This window comes from Melanaphis sacchari, unplaced genomic scaffold (genome assembly GCF_002803265.2).
Source record: "Melanaphis sacchari strain LSU unplaced genomic scaffold, SCAv2.0 Contig85_pilon_pilon, whole genome shotgun sequence".
NCBI classification, from domain to species: domain Eukaryota; kingdom Metazoa; phylum Arthropoda; class Insecta; order Hemiptera; family Aphididae; genus Melanaphis; species Melanaphis sacchari.
This window is the reverse complement of record NW_020271605.1, coordinates 1,257,097-1,272,977: the sequence shown is the minus strand read 5'-3', so window position 1 is coordinate 1,272,977 and position 15,881 is coordinate 1,257,097. Positions and strand designations below refer to the sequence as shown.

The 15,881-nt window shown below is 28.0% G+C and overlaps 1 protein-coding gene across 6 annotated transcripts in view; it reads left to right on the top strand.

Annotated features, from left to right (window-relative positions):
- Nucleotides 1-15,881, top strand: part of LOC112602328 (high affinity cAMP-specific 3',5'-cyclic phosphodiesterase 7A-like) — a 114,852-nt gene that overhangs the window by 76,773 nt on the left and 22,198 nt on the right. For 5 of the 6 annotated variants that reach the window (XM_025350350.1, XM_025350352.1, XM_025350349.1 and 2 more), the window contains one exon: nt 10,465-10,682. In XM_025350350.1, the coding sequence (XP_025206135.1) occupies nt 10,465-10,682 (218 nt within the window). Of the gene's footprint in view, nt 1-6,588; nt 6,679-10,464; nt 10,683-15,881 lie in introns of those variants that run through there. The other variant, XM_025350355.1, reaches the window with a different exon arrangement.

Here is a 15,881-nt window from a genome sequence, read left to right as displayed (position 1 = left end):
ATAATACAATATTTGACGATCTTTGGGTTTTATTCTCTTTAGTACATTTCTGCGTACTTTATATTCGTAGACTTTATTTTATAGGTAACTAATTTATAAATTTTTATTTTATTTTTGACTAAACAAATTTTAATTAAATTTTTTTTTATTAATACAGTATATACTTACATTTATTTGAATGATATATTGTTCTAAGTATTGAAGTTTAACTTTAAAACTTTAAGGTTAAATTAAACCATCTCCAAAAAGAAATCCTGGGCACGCCCCTGATAGTGATGATATATATAAATACTCCATAAATATACAACTTTTAATACCTTTAAAACCCATATTTTCTTTAAAAATATATATATACTTATAACTAAAAAAATTAATTGTATATTGATTAGAATGCTGTTTAGTTCAAATTAAAAATGTAGTTTTATCTTTTTTTTTTTTGGAAAACTAAAATAAGTTTAAAAAAGTACATATTTTTTATTTAAATTTAATAAATATCTTTGGGTATTGTACGAGTTATTTAAAAATGTATTTTTATAAAATATTTAGTTATTAAAATTTTAATTAATTTTTAACCGAGCTTTAGTTAGTCATTTTAGCATGCTATTACTTACCACTTATAACCTGTCATAGTTAACGAGTGTTTAAATTTGTGAATAACTTTATCCATAATATTTTATTATTATATGCATTTTTTATATTTATTTAAAATCTATATCTACTTACTACAATGTTTATTAATTATTAGTTTAATAACTACGATTATATAACACTATAACGTAATAAAAATATAAATTAACGGTAATGAGAACATGCTCAGCAGCACAACTTTACCAAGATCTAAAACTTCATTTAATAATTATTGTTTATATTTATTTATGTATCATTATTTTATTAGGTCTCTAGGTTAATTTATTTTTAGTCTTTTGTGGATATTACCAGATAATAGGATAGAGCATTGTGGTTTGAATTTGATTTATATGATTTAGTAAACTATTTAAAAGTAGGATTTTTTTAGTCGTAACAAAATTTTTTTTTGCTTAATACCTAGGAAAAACAGATAAATTGTTGCTAGTAAATTAATTGATACGCATGAAGAGTTTTAGAACTAGAAGGCTTAGCTGAATTCCTTATGTCCAGATTGGTAGAATTATTGATTGGCATATGGTTAGTTTATTTAATAGAGATAGTTAGGATTTCAAAAGAGATTTTAAAAGGTGAAGTTTATAATTTACTGTTTTAGACTTAAGTTTTAGGCGTAGGTATCATGTGGTGCGTTTATCTAGAGTTAGACTAAGACATTTAATTTAATTTTCTGTTGGAATTATCTGATTTTTTATAACGAACCTCGGTGATTTATAATTGTTGAAATAATTTAAATTTGTTGAATTTAACTTTTTTCCTTTTAGCCCAAAATATAATCGTTTACAAGCTATTTGAAAAAATTTGGATGGTTGAAACATGATTATCGTAATATATTTATCAGTGTATTGTCAGAATATGTACCTATGGACGTAAGAGAGTCAAAGGAAGATCGTATGTGACAATTGAGTTTGATAAGGTAGTCGATATTACTTCTTTGAGTAATACCGGTTTTAATTTGTTAATAATTTAGTGGATAACAATTATGAAATAGATAGTAAAGGGGTTTTTTTATCAAATAAGATGTAATCACAAAAATACAAATCAGGTAACTGGTAAAATTGTATTAAGTTTGTATGACCCATTCAAAGGTTTTAGACATTTCTTAAAAAAATCTGAACAGAATTTATATTTTTTTTCAATGAATAATATATAAAATTTGAGTGTTTTAATCTAAATTTAAAGTAAATAATATAATAGGCATGACGTTTTTTAAGGAAACAAAATATGGAGTCTTTATAAAAATATTTTAGAATATGTTTTTTAATAAATCTTATGGGCCTATTAGAAGCTGGGTCTTTTGGTAATTAGTTTTTTTCGAGAATTAAAATAACGAGTGAGTGAGTGAATAAATAACTACCAACTTTTCATGTATAAAATAGTTTTTAACTAAAAATGACCTTGTTGTAATTCTATGGGCATAAAGCCAAAGAATTTGCCCTATAAAGACCATTACCATTGTACACTGAGTCTTTAAGCCGGGCTTTAAATTTTTTTTATTAATTCCTTTGCTACAATATTTTCTAACTAGCCTATTATGATTTCAGAAAACGTATAAATACTATTTAAATTTAATAAATACTGATCTTAGAGAGCATATTTAGCTCAATAATTAATTCTTGACTTGAAGTCACTGTACATTCTGAAATAGATCACTGAATAGAAACACATTTCAAGTGAACGTGATTTAAACATAATGACATACTTATACAATTTTTTAAATATATTTTCTGTTGTATATTATATATATTAACGTATATTTGAATAATGCTGATAGACTTGAAAACTAATAAACGGCGAATACCACCATTTTTTTCACGTATATTCGGGGTGTATTTATTGTTTTTTTTTCTAACACCTATAAGTTGCTATAAGCTAGCTTACATACCTATCAATTTCGTTGTTGCTCATGAAAATTGACTATGTATATTACATATGGTTGTCATTGGTTTCTGTACATATGTTACCTTACAGATTTAAATACTATTCCATCATTTTTGATGAAAATTCAAGAAATAATTTTTAAAAATATTAGTAAAATTCTAAGTAAAGCGTGAATTACGTTCGAAAATATAGAAAGCGCTATATTCAATCTGAAACATGCGATATTGCCCATGCTGTGATTGAATTATTAGTTCATAAAACAAAGTGCCTACATCGCTACTAAATCGCTCGTGAACCAGTGGTGTACTCATAGTATAGTGGAGAGGGTCGAAGAAAACCTTTAGATAAGTTTTTAGGTTAGTACTCTTCCGTAACGACAGATCTGTTAAAAGTAAAAAATTAACATCTCATTAACCCCTTCCTTTATCAAAAAAGCTGAGCACGCTACCATTGTAAACAGTACACTTAACCGAGATACAAACCAATACCGCGGCATTTTTTATGATAAAATCGTGTAAAGTATTAATACAGTTAGTATTATGTATGTATATTTTATGTATCATAATGTGTAATAATATATTTTATTATAAATGGATTTATCATAGAAGATTTATCATTCAATGATAGTATTGAGAAGATCAAATATAACATTCAATAATCCTCTTTTATTATTATTATTTAATACTTACACACACCATCTATAATAATGGTTGATAGATAATACGCCATTATTATATTATACGTATTATAATAAATTATATTTTCTTAACTTAATAATATATCATGTTTTACTACATAAATTAAAAAAGTTATGAAAAACGATTAAAAAAATATTTGATACGTTAGTTTAACTAAAAAATTCATGATAAATAAGTCTGAAATAAGTAGGTGTGATTGTTGTAATTATATACATATATATTGTGTTAGTATATTCGTGGAGGATTTTGATGGTCACAAAATTCGGTAATTTATATTGTTGTTGTTTTTTTTTTTTTTTTTTGTTTACTGCATACCTAAAATGTTTATATTTACTGTATGTAATAATAATTCAGTTTACACTGCAATATCATTTTTTACGAGCATTAAGTACTTAAAATTAATTTCTTTAAGCTGCAGTCTTATTAAATTTTCGTATATATATTATGATAATATTGAACACGATGAGTGATAAAGAGTTATTAATGGTTATAAAATACAGGTACCTACTTGATGTGTATGATATAATATATTATAATTGTTATTTTAAATCAACAATAGTTAATTTTTTAAAAAAGAAATTCAAATTATAGTAAAGAATTTCAATTTTTATTTCATATAAAAATAAATAAATACCCAACAAAATAAATTTGTAAATGTTGGAGCATACGATGTCTAAATGTCATACTAAAGTCTAAAATACTAGTACATTTTTACTTTTAAAATTAACATTTTATGTTTAGATAATTTAGTATGTATTAATAATTTGTTCGATCTAATTAAATTTGTTTGGGATCATTCTGTTTGTAGTTACAAACATAATTTGGATTATTTTCAAGTCGTCTGCGTTACTATCAGAATTGCTTTCTGGCTTTATTTGTTTTGTTTTTTAAATATTTTTTTATTTATTACATTTTATTTAAACAGCTAAAATATTTTTTTATTGAAATATTTCTTTAAAATTTCAACAAATTAATATTTATCCCTACATAATTTAAACAAATATAGATATATTTCTTGATAAATTCATTGAAACATGCCCCATGTGTTTTGGTTTAGAGTTTCTTCAGCATTCCTCAATTCTAAAATTTTAATTAATAAAAAGGATACTAAATCAATTTCACTTTACAAGTAAAACTGCTTCGTTATAATTTTCTGAACCGAAATTTAAGTCACGGGATCTGTTAAACGTTTCTAGACATTTTACTTTGTGTTTGAATATCCATCCATTAAATCCGTGAAAATAAAAATTATTTTTATTTTCCAGTCATTTTATTATTAATTAAATTATCAGTTTTATTTTTAGATAAATAAAATTGAATGACCTGTTTATTCTGTGTCTAGTATATTATTCAAAAATAGCAGTTGTCCTTAAGTTGGTTATAAATCTAAAATGTCTTTGTTTGCGTATAAAATGAAAATAGAATAAAATATACATACAGAGAATGTAAATATTTGAGTCATAAATTTAATTTCTGTAGATCAAAATGTTCAAATATTAAAATTAAAACAGTTATTAATAGTTATAAAATACATAGATATATTTCAATAATTTATTATAAATTGTTTTGTTGTGTTTACAGAAATTATATTGTTTATTGAAAAAAGTGTATGTGAAATAATAAATTTATTAAAAACAGGTATTAGTAGTCGGTAGTCGTATTATGTGTTATTAATTTTTATTGATTAAGATTTGATAACTAATTAGCTAATCGTAAATATTCATAAAGTTTTTTAAATAGAAGTATACATTTTTAAAATTTAACACAATTAAAATTTAAAAAACCGATGATTATGTTGATCAGCTTATTTATAAGATAATATAAACAAATACATTTCCGTAATTAAAATCCTATTTTTTTTAATACATTTTTTAAAAGGTAGATGAAATTTGCATTTAAAATTTAAATAACAACGTTAATCCGCTTTTTCATCGCTTGTGCTTATTATGTTTAACTAGTGTTTTTCAATTTATGTAGTTTAAAAGTTAAACAAACGCACGAAGGTCCGCGAATTTTAATTTAAATTAGATTCATATTTTATTATATACAATGTTATATACTCTCTGGTAATAGTGATTTTGATTAAATGAAATGCATTTTATGAATGCAATAATTTTTTTTATTTTCTGTATTAATCTTTCGTAATTTGTGTAACTGGTTTTCGAGCTAAAATAATAGAATATACGTAGGTACTCTAAGCTCAGTGATTCCTAATTAATTATTAAATTAATATGAAATTATACAGTTTTTCGTAACTTAAACCATGTTAATTTATTAGTGTTCTCAGCTATATAATAAATATGTGATTTGCGCATATATATTTATCGTATAAAAAATATTTAAGAAAATACATTAATGATCGAATATTTAAATGATTTATTTTATTTTGAATTATGTGATTTTATGTGAATTATTTGATCATGAATAATTCAAAATTCATGGTCATTATTGTCATTAGTTACTAGATCAATTAATTAAAATAGTATTAAAAATAATTGTATGGCCGCGTATCGTAGCTATTATTTTCTTTTTACTTATTTAATAGTATTTGAAATGTTTTTAATGTAGATACAACGAGAAAATGTGTTAAAAGAAAATAGATATGACTATATTTCGTTGAAAGAAGTAACCTAGTTAATTATTTACGTAACTCTTAAAACATAGGCAATTTACTGTATCAGTGCGTATGGCTATCCGATAAGACATTATTAACGAGAAATAATTTACTGAAAGTAATTGAAAAATATATAATACAATAATTGTAACAATAATGGTCTTAGTCTAATCGTATTTTAACTGCGGCAGATAGCGAATTATATGCCATGTTGGCCGAGTATATTTTAGTCTTACACACGTCGACATTCGCTTACGGTTGTGAAATGATAATATTTTTTTTTTTCAATTGTATCTACGCTTAAATTGCCATATGCATATTATAAATATTGCAATGAATAAAGTATAAACAAGATCATTATGGTCTCGTGATTTCGATATCCGAACTCCAATCACCGGATACCAATTTCGATCGTTTTGCAGTGTCATAATATTATTCACGCCAATACGCGATCTAAAGATTCAAAAACAACACACACGCTTTTGTATAATAATGGGTGTACTTAACAATTGGCCGCGTACCTTCATTGTGTCGTAATTTGTTCGACAACCGTCTGCCGTTAATTATTATCATTTTTCTACACATCAGATGTTGATACCCACGCGCATTTTACGCGTAGTTGTTTTTTATTCGCACTTTTTTATTACGTTATTATACATTTTTTTTTTTTTTAATATGTATACATAACTCCTATTTTTAAGAACATGCATGCACACTCACAACAGTCGTACAGAATTTCAAATCTGTGCGCCACAATCAGCACAACGCCTACTGTTATTGCTACTACCACAATAACTGCGGCACAGGCAAAACAATTCCACGGTGTCACTCAATCACGCGACGGTATATATTATACTCGGCTATTTTAATAATAATAATAATAATAATAACATTATTAATTTTTTAAGCATCTCTTATGGTAATTGTACAATTAAACTGGCGTGCGGTTAATTATTATTATTGTCATGAGCGTGTAACGAGCAAACAAAAGTTGAGACATGTGTCGTACCAAACGAATACGTTCATTCAATTTGTTTTTTTTTTAACGCTGTCAAAGTTTTCATTTTTCGATGCACTATAGGAACAATAATATAATAATGTGCGCGTGACAGACCAAAACAAATTTTACTCGCGTTAAATTCATCGCCGTCGTCGTCAAAGCGATGCGGGTTCATTTTTGCAATATATATATATATATATAAAATTGTAAACGTATATTGTAAATGAGTAATTTTTTATTTGCTCGTTTTCGTATATATGTAAGTAAACTTTAGGCTTAGATCACACTATGCGTTTTGTCGGTTGCCGACTAACAGGAGCCGATCGGTAATTGAACCGCAACACTCAAAATAAAATAGATTTAAATATGAAACGCGTTATTAGGGAGGGCCAGACTAGACCGATTTGCGGAACCGATTAAAAACCATCAGGAAGCGACCGCAATGTGTTGCGGTCCAACCGTCCGGATGCGTTTCGGGATGTAAAGCACAACACATGCAATTCAGTTTGTCCGATCACATTTGCGCGGATTATCGGTGACCGAAATTGAAAATTTTATGAATAATTAATAATCATTTTTAAATTTAAATAATTAAAAAACTTAAAATATATTTGTAATATACATTTATATATATTATATTTTATTTATTAGCATAATTAGTTTTAAATAAAAACAAATAATTCTAATTAATACGACCTTTTTGTTATTTTTTTTACTTATAATATTAGATACATTTCGCTAAAATAAAAATCAGTTTAAAATTAAAAACGATTTTCGGATTTTTTAATCTCATTTGTATGTATTCGGTTACCGATAAAACGCACAGTATGATCGATCGTCCCGATTTCGGTTAATTGGGATAGTATTTTTCGGTTGCCGACGAAACGCATAGTGTGATCCTAGCCTTATAGTAGACTAGATAGGATGAGTTAGATAGTTTGCCAAGGGTGCTTTTAAGATCATTAGACTAGGTTGAGCTGGCATACCGCATCATTTTGGCTGTAGCATTGTTTCATTGGCACTATGTGTTAAGTCATTAAAGTCTATTTTAAATTTCATGAAAATATTTTGTTTAGTTCGTACATAATTAATATTATGTAATAGTGCCTGACGAATATATTTTTAAACCAGAAATGATTAAAACAAAATCACAGGTAATAATAGTAGAACATTGCTATCATTATTCTTTTGTTTCATAATAAATATCTTGGTTCATAACATAACCATATAATTTATACACTGAAAGGTGTATTGAATATCGTTCTCTACTAGCGTGATTATCTTTAGTTTTTTAGACGATAAAGCCGTTTTCCATCACTTTTCTGACCTGTCAGTTTTTGTAATATTACGTTTTTATTCTTTTTATATATCGAAGTCTTTACCAAGCTGTCAGTCGTAATTTCACATGAGAAATGTTTGCCGTAAAACTCTAAACACATTTTTATCTCTGTGTCAACTATGACATTTGAACGTTTCCAGATCAAGCAAACATTAGCATTTTCACAGTTTTGGTCGTGCACGCTAGTGTTTTACTTACCCTCTCCCCTCACAATCTAGTGGCGTGCTTAAAACGTACCTAGCCAAACGATCTTACGATGTCATCGAAACACTGTATTTCGTATACAGCGCCTCGTACAATATGAAGGATCGTAATTTCCGGAGAAATAAATTGGAAAACGATGGACGATGACGACGCTGCATTGCTATATCGCGGTAAACATTATGTAATATTCTAACATCAATATATTAAAGAAACTTCGTGCATACATTGTGATATTACCATGGAGCTCGACACGCTAGTCGTACATCGTAGCCTGTAGGCGCTGAAATGCCGCAACGGTAATGAGTGCGTCGTATACTCGTATATGCATGCGAGTAGGTACTTTGTCTACAAGCAATAATTATAACAGAGCAGCAGGTATTATACTATTACATGTTATCGCCGTGTGTGTGTATGTGCGTATGTATACACACACACACACACACACACACATATATATATATATATAGCGTTTAATTACGGCACAGCGGACGTTTTTATACGATGACAAATAATTATTATACCCACACGGTTTAATCGATATATTTGGGTGTGTTCCGCCGTTTGAGTACACTATATGCGTTTATACGTATATATGTATGTATGTATGAGTATACAAACCTACGCTGCACAAAAATCCTTTGAAATGACGTAGTGGGCGTTGACGAACAAAATATATACCGGCAATAATAATAATAATAATATTAATATTGGAGGGACTGCAGCGTTTGTCGGTCGTTTCGTCCTAAGCAAACTTTGTACCACCAAACGCAATGACCGTCGTTTAAGTGTTTTAATGCTATACACACACACGCACACATATATATATATATATATATATATATATATATATATATATATTTATTGTAAAGCGCTTTGACGTTATATCGATTCGTTTTAATTCCGTATACTATTCCCCAGATCCTTTAGTGGTGGCTTAGTTATTATGGGGTTATAGGATAGGAGGGTGCAACTTGTAGAAGTTTCAGTATCCCCTCCGGTTTCCGGTCGTTGAATTTTTTTTTAACGTGTTAAATTTTCACCCTCGTAGCTCTTTTCATGAGATGCGAACGATAGCTTAAGATCTATATATATGTATAGACCTTATTAATTGTGACATGCGCGACATCGCGTCGTGCAAATCGATACGATGTTATATTGATATTGACAATAATCTTCTCGACTCCGTGGGAATTATCTATGCTCGTGGTGTATATGTATATCGAGAAGTTAAACGTTTAGTTCTATATAAGTACATTAAACGGGAAGACCGGTTTTCCAAATGTACGTGCGTCGTTCTTCTTACAGACGTCATACTACCATCGTCGCATATTATCATAATATCAAGATATCCTTAACCTGATGAATATTTTATGAATGTTCGATATATCGAAAAATAACCGTGCGTAACTATTTTTTTTATAATTTATTCTTCAAAAATTTTATCGCCCGAATATATTACGCAATGTTTTTGTTTTTTTTTTTTTTTTTTATCATCGTTATACTACTTTTTTCCCATTCTTTCCGGCAGCTTTGTCTATGCAGTTGATAGAATCGTTTATCTGCATAATACACGAACCCAGCGTCATTGAGATTATGCAAAAAATATATATTAACTATACGTATATGTACTCGGCGCACAGTCGATATAACTGCGTTGATGTATGTATATTATATAGTCAGGAAAGCGCATATTTTTAATTATAAATGTGAAGTGAGTGTGAGTTGTTCGAAAATGGTTAACCGACATATTATGCATAATAATGTATTGTCATATGCAGAGCAAGTGTGTAATGGTATACGGCTCATAGTTATTAGTGTGTTAAAACTATTAATGTTGTATTACATAGGTACATTTATAAATATATTAATACATTGTTCTATAATTATTATTATTTAGTATAATACTATAGTAGTATCCAATGAATAAAATAATATATATAAATGCAGCTGAAAACAAATGTAGGTCCCATGTTTTTTGGCGATAGGTTTTCAAATTTTCACCGTTTCTATTTGTCATAAATAACCTATATTAAACTGTATATTACGTATTTTTAATATAACTGTTGTATTTGATTGTTTTTTGCAGACGATTCTCCTACAGATGACCGGTGCAGGAGACGGTCGCGATTGCTGTCTGAGGGTGAGGTAGTGCTACTCGAGTCGGTAGCCCATCACGGTAAACGGTTACCCAACGGCCGGTTTCTTACCATGCACAAGCGTAGGCGGAAAAAGCTTACCACCCGATCCTTGTCCAACGAGAATGCGCCAGCGCTATTGGACGACATTCACCACGGCCAAGTCCAGGTTAGAATTTTAATCTAATATAGATCTTAATAAGCCATACACAATAATGTATTACAATATAACATCGATTTAATTATTCATATTTCAATCATTTAAATAATTAACAAATTATTTATAATTACGAAATACATATTACAATTAATGTATTACGTAGTTGTTATAAGCTATAAAGAAATGTATACGATCGTATTAAATTTAAAATTGTATTTATTTCATACCACATGACGTAACTTTTATAGTTCCTAATTGACGTCTACACTGGCAATCGGTATATACTATACATATAGTTATTATATAAGTATTTTTATAATAACATAGGTAGGTACATTTGCGTAAAACTAAGGGAATATATAATATTTTAAAGTACCTATATATTTTTTTAAATTAAAATACAATTGTTTATTTCAACTTATAAGATTTTAAAATATAATTAATCATTATGTGATATTTTATTTAATTTAAATTCTCTTTAAAAATTAGGGTCTATACTCTATACGAACAATCAAAAGAAGTCTTTGGATAAGTGTAGCTTAAAATCGTCATTTGTACAAAGTTGATTTGATTATATAGCTATTCAATAGCATGTATTTATTTAATTGTTTTTTCAGTATGACTAATATATTGAAGTTTGACTTTAATGATTGTCTTAAATTTAGATTTGGCAAATTTCGTTTAAAAATATTAATCATGCAAAAAAATAATCATTTTTAAGAATAAATTCTATCAAGAATTAACCAATTCTTCAATAAATAAAAGTGTAGTAATAAGTTATGTATTTTCAACGATTTGTTTTTATTGATTACTTCAAATTAAATTGCAAATGTTAATTCAAAGAACCTATTTTTATTTAATTAAGGTAACTAACGTGGATACAAATAAACATTTATTTGTAATTACTAATTATTACTAATTACTACTATATACCTTTTGTAAATTGAATTTATAGTTTAAAAATGGACAACTATAATATTTGTTTAATGAAATTAACATAGGTTACATATAATAATTATTGTGCGAACGTGTTTGCGTATTACAGTATATCATAGTCATTAATCAATAATTAAAATTTTTTTATTTTACTTATCTAATTAATTTACTATAAATTATTTATATTATAATATTATTATACTCGATTAATATTTACATAACAATACGTTATCGTATTTTTTGTATATATCATTGCATTTTTTCGTTAACACCTATTGAAAACTTGCAACGTATTTGTCAAATTAAAACTTTATGAATTATGATGTATCTAAAATTTAGCCCTCCCGTTATATTTTATAGATGATAAAAGTTAAATACAGATAAATAAATATTAATTAATTAAAATATTTGGAATAAGTTTGATAAGTTATAATATTACTCAAAATTGAACACATGATTTGCACTCTCAAGGTATAGAGTAAGTGCCTATTTAAATTATTCAGTTGTTTTATTATTTTTATTAATATAATGTGTTATAATAATAAAATATAGTAGTTTTAATATTTATAATATGGTTGCGAGATATTTGCAAATAACTTGTTATCATTATATGTTGACGATAATTATATAAGTAATCTTGACCAAGCATTGTGTAACACTGTTACTGTTTTATTGACTCAACATTATGTATATCATATACCTACCTATAATGATCAAATTGTTAGTAAATATCTAATTATAACATAATTTTTATAAGCATCGGATTATAAAAGATCATATATGATACATTCATACATTATATTACAATAATATGAGTAAACATTTAAAAATGAACCCATTATTCTAGACATTCAGAAAGGTATTCAAGTAACGTAGATTTAAAAGATTTTTATAATATTTTTGTAAACACCTTTAAACATAGTGACTTAACTTTTTTAATTTTATTGCAAAAGTGCTCCGAAATGTATGTAATTACATAATTCATTAACTTTATATTGTCAAGTGTGTGCCAATTAAAAATTGCTATGAAAAATACAATTTAAAAATAATAGTAAAATAAAAATTCCTAAAAAATATTACAATATGTAAAAATTGTGAAAAATGAAATATAAAATTATTGATATTTCATCATGTCCAATGTACATGTACGTTAATCAAAAATATTTTATTGTAGTAATAACTATAATAGTACTCAGTTAGTATAATTTATATTAAATATTGTTTAGGTACCTATGAATTACTGGGGATCAATAGTTTTAATAATTTCTCCGGGTTTCGTTTATATAGGTCATAGGACAATATAAGTATTATTGGGAACGCCCAAAGGAGTTCCCGTGATTTCCTGTCAATTTCGTACGGATCAAAGGAAATTGTTCGCCCTTTGATGTCCGTGGTATAATCTAATATTACTTTAACACAAAGCGCCAAATGTCTTATCCTGTCCCACTGTAAGAGATTATAATGCCTTTTGAGGATGAAACTACCCTAGAGGCTTGTTTACCAACAATTTGATTTTAGAACGCTAAATATATACATGTTGGCAACCGCGATAATAGCATTTACTCGCGAAATAATAGTCGTCTTTTTGTGTCATATTGTTTATTGTACATAAATTGTATCGTTTTAAAAATATGTTAATTATTTATTTAACTTGTATGATGCTCAATAGTTCAGCTATAACTTATAAGTTATAACTCTAATAATGAATTAACTATAATTATAAATTATTTAAAACAGTTTACAGAAAAACAAAATCTTATAATTTACTATACGATAAAATAATTAACGATGTGCAATCGTTTTAAAAAAGTGCATTACGTCATATCAATATAATATCTTATATTTCTCGTGTATGTAATAAAAAATATTCAATATAATATCTTATACAATGGAGTGATACTCTATACTATATGAGGGGTATGGTGTGACGTTTTTTACTACCTACCCGTTGTGTATTTGAAGTATTTCAATGTACATATACTTTTCCACCAATAAACAACGATAATATCTAATTTGGTTTGTTTATTCGAACTCAATGTGAGTTACCATCTATATGACGTATTATGTTGTATCGTTATATAATTCGAATGAATATTCTCGAAACGAGGTATATATAACATTATGACGTTGTTCATCAGCCATTTTTGCGTGTGCTAACCCTTCGTCCGTCTCGTACATGCTACTGACGCCTCTTGTTGAAGAGGTTATATTATACGTATTATTCTATGTGCGTCCACCAATTCGTCCGTCGTCTCCACCCACGGTGTACGCCCCTGTGCCTCGTACTTCGTCTCTTTATCCTTTTCGCCATCAGCCGGTTTATCATGTTCTATAACAGTAATAATAATATATTTAATATTCCTTCGAAAACATTTCGAAATATCTTTAATTAACTGTTGTCTCAGGCAATCCTCGTCGTTTTTGATTAATCGTGTAATTAATTAGAACCGCATATATATATTGCGGAGCGCAGTGTAAGTCGATTGCCGCCCCTCACTTTACCACTACCACTACCACCATCACCACAACACAAAAGCGCATATAAACGTTATTATTTATATAAAACTATATGCGTACATGTGTATGTTTACTCGTGTACGTAAAGATCGACGGGTTAAAGGAGGGTCGTATGTCAATTACACAAGTGAAATTTCATCGTCTGTTTTACCGAGGCCGTTATAAATTAGATTTTCGTTTTCCGCAGCTGCGCACACTTCATATATCAATATGCATATAGTATTTAATACTTATACCCAGAATGCTTAATAAATATATATAGTTTGGTTGTATAAATTATATAACGTATGTAGTAGTAGCTGAAGTGAACTGTAGCCTATAGGTATATGTATATGTGTATTTACTCCACAACTGTTTATGACTTTTACAATAATTTTCAAAACCTCCACCCAACGTACTCTGGCGTGTGCCCGAAAACTTTGCACCGAAAACTCGAAACTCGTAACGGTTGTGATCCGTCGGGAAACGCGTGTGTGAGAATGTCTCCCATCGATTAACCAGACAAACGCCACCACTACCACTTTCAACTACCAAAGTAAAATTTGTCCAACGTACGCATTTAATGTGTTGTTATTTGATACTTTGTACAATATTGCAGTGCTAATAATATTGGTATAGTTATACATGGTAATAGATACGTGTTTGGGAGCAAAAAAATTAATCGAATACTTTTTTTAAAAATATGCATAAAGTATATGTTTGCGATGTTTATAATAATATCTATAATATTTCTACGTCTTAAACTTAAAAAGAGCAGTTTCTATCTACCCCTCATCGTTAGCTGTCGCTTACCGCTAATTAATCGCTCAAAAGTTATCACGTTGCATGATTTAATTAATTATAAGTTTTTAAAATATATTGTTGGCTAACGGCAATGGCTGCTTTCTTGGGAAAAATTCCAGGACGAAAAATGTCAAATCTATGTTTCCTTCAACTCATCACTCGGATCAAATTTCAAGTTGTTAAAAACAGTTTTCAATTTAAAATATATCCAATAACTATAGAAATAAAATTTCACCAAGTCTACAATATTAAATCAATTATCATACTACTCTTAATATGAATGAAAAAAATAATTGTACGTACGATAACGCTATGATTGCCAACTTGGGTGATACACCGGACAATAATAGCTGTCAATTATGACATAAATTATATCAAACCCGGGAGCGTTATTACAAACGTCATTCAGTCTCTGTCGTATATGATTTTACTGGCTACCACACAAACGAAGTATAACATTGATCGGTGCTTCAATAACTTCGAACTGAGTTTGATGGCATATCGATAATTATCGTTAAACTCATTAAGTGAGTTCAACCAGTTCCTGGAACCCTTCAAAATAAGCTAAGCTCCTTAGTATTCTAACTTTTTGGTATTATAACATTAAACAAAATAGCTATAAGAAAGTTAAAATAATATTCGACTCATTCACGCCAACATGTGCCTCAAATCACCTCTTTTCGCCGTGCATAAACTGTCTTTGACTCAACTATCATTTTTTACACAACATACAATTAATGTCTCTATTGAAATGGTAAAATAAGCAACTACGTTACTATTATTGCTTGAGATGTATCGTAGTAAACATAGACAATTATCTCTTGCCTACCCACATTGTAGAACTACAATTTCTGTCTACCAAAATATCAAGTTATATATTGATCTTTAAGGTTCTTTTCAATTCATCACCAAGCACAATCTTTTCCCTCAGTCTTGGACCTCGTATAAAGTAATTTCTATATTAAAAGCCCA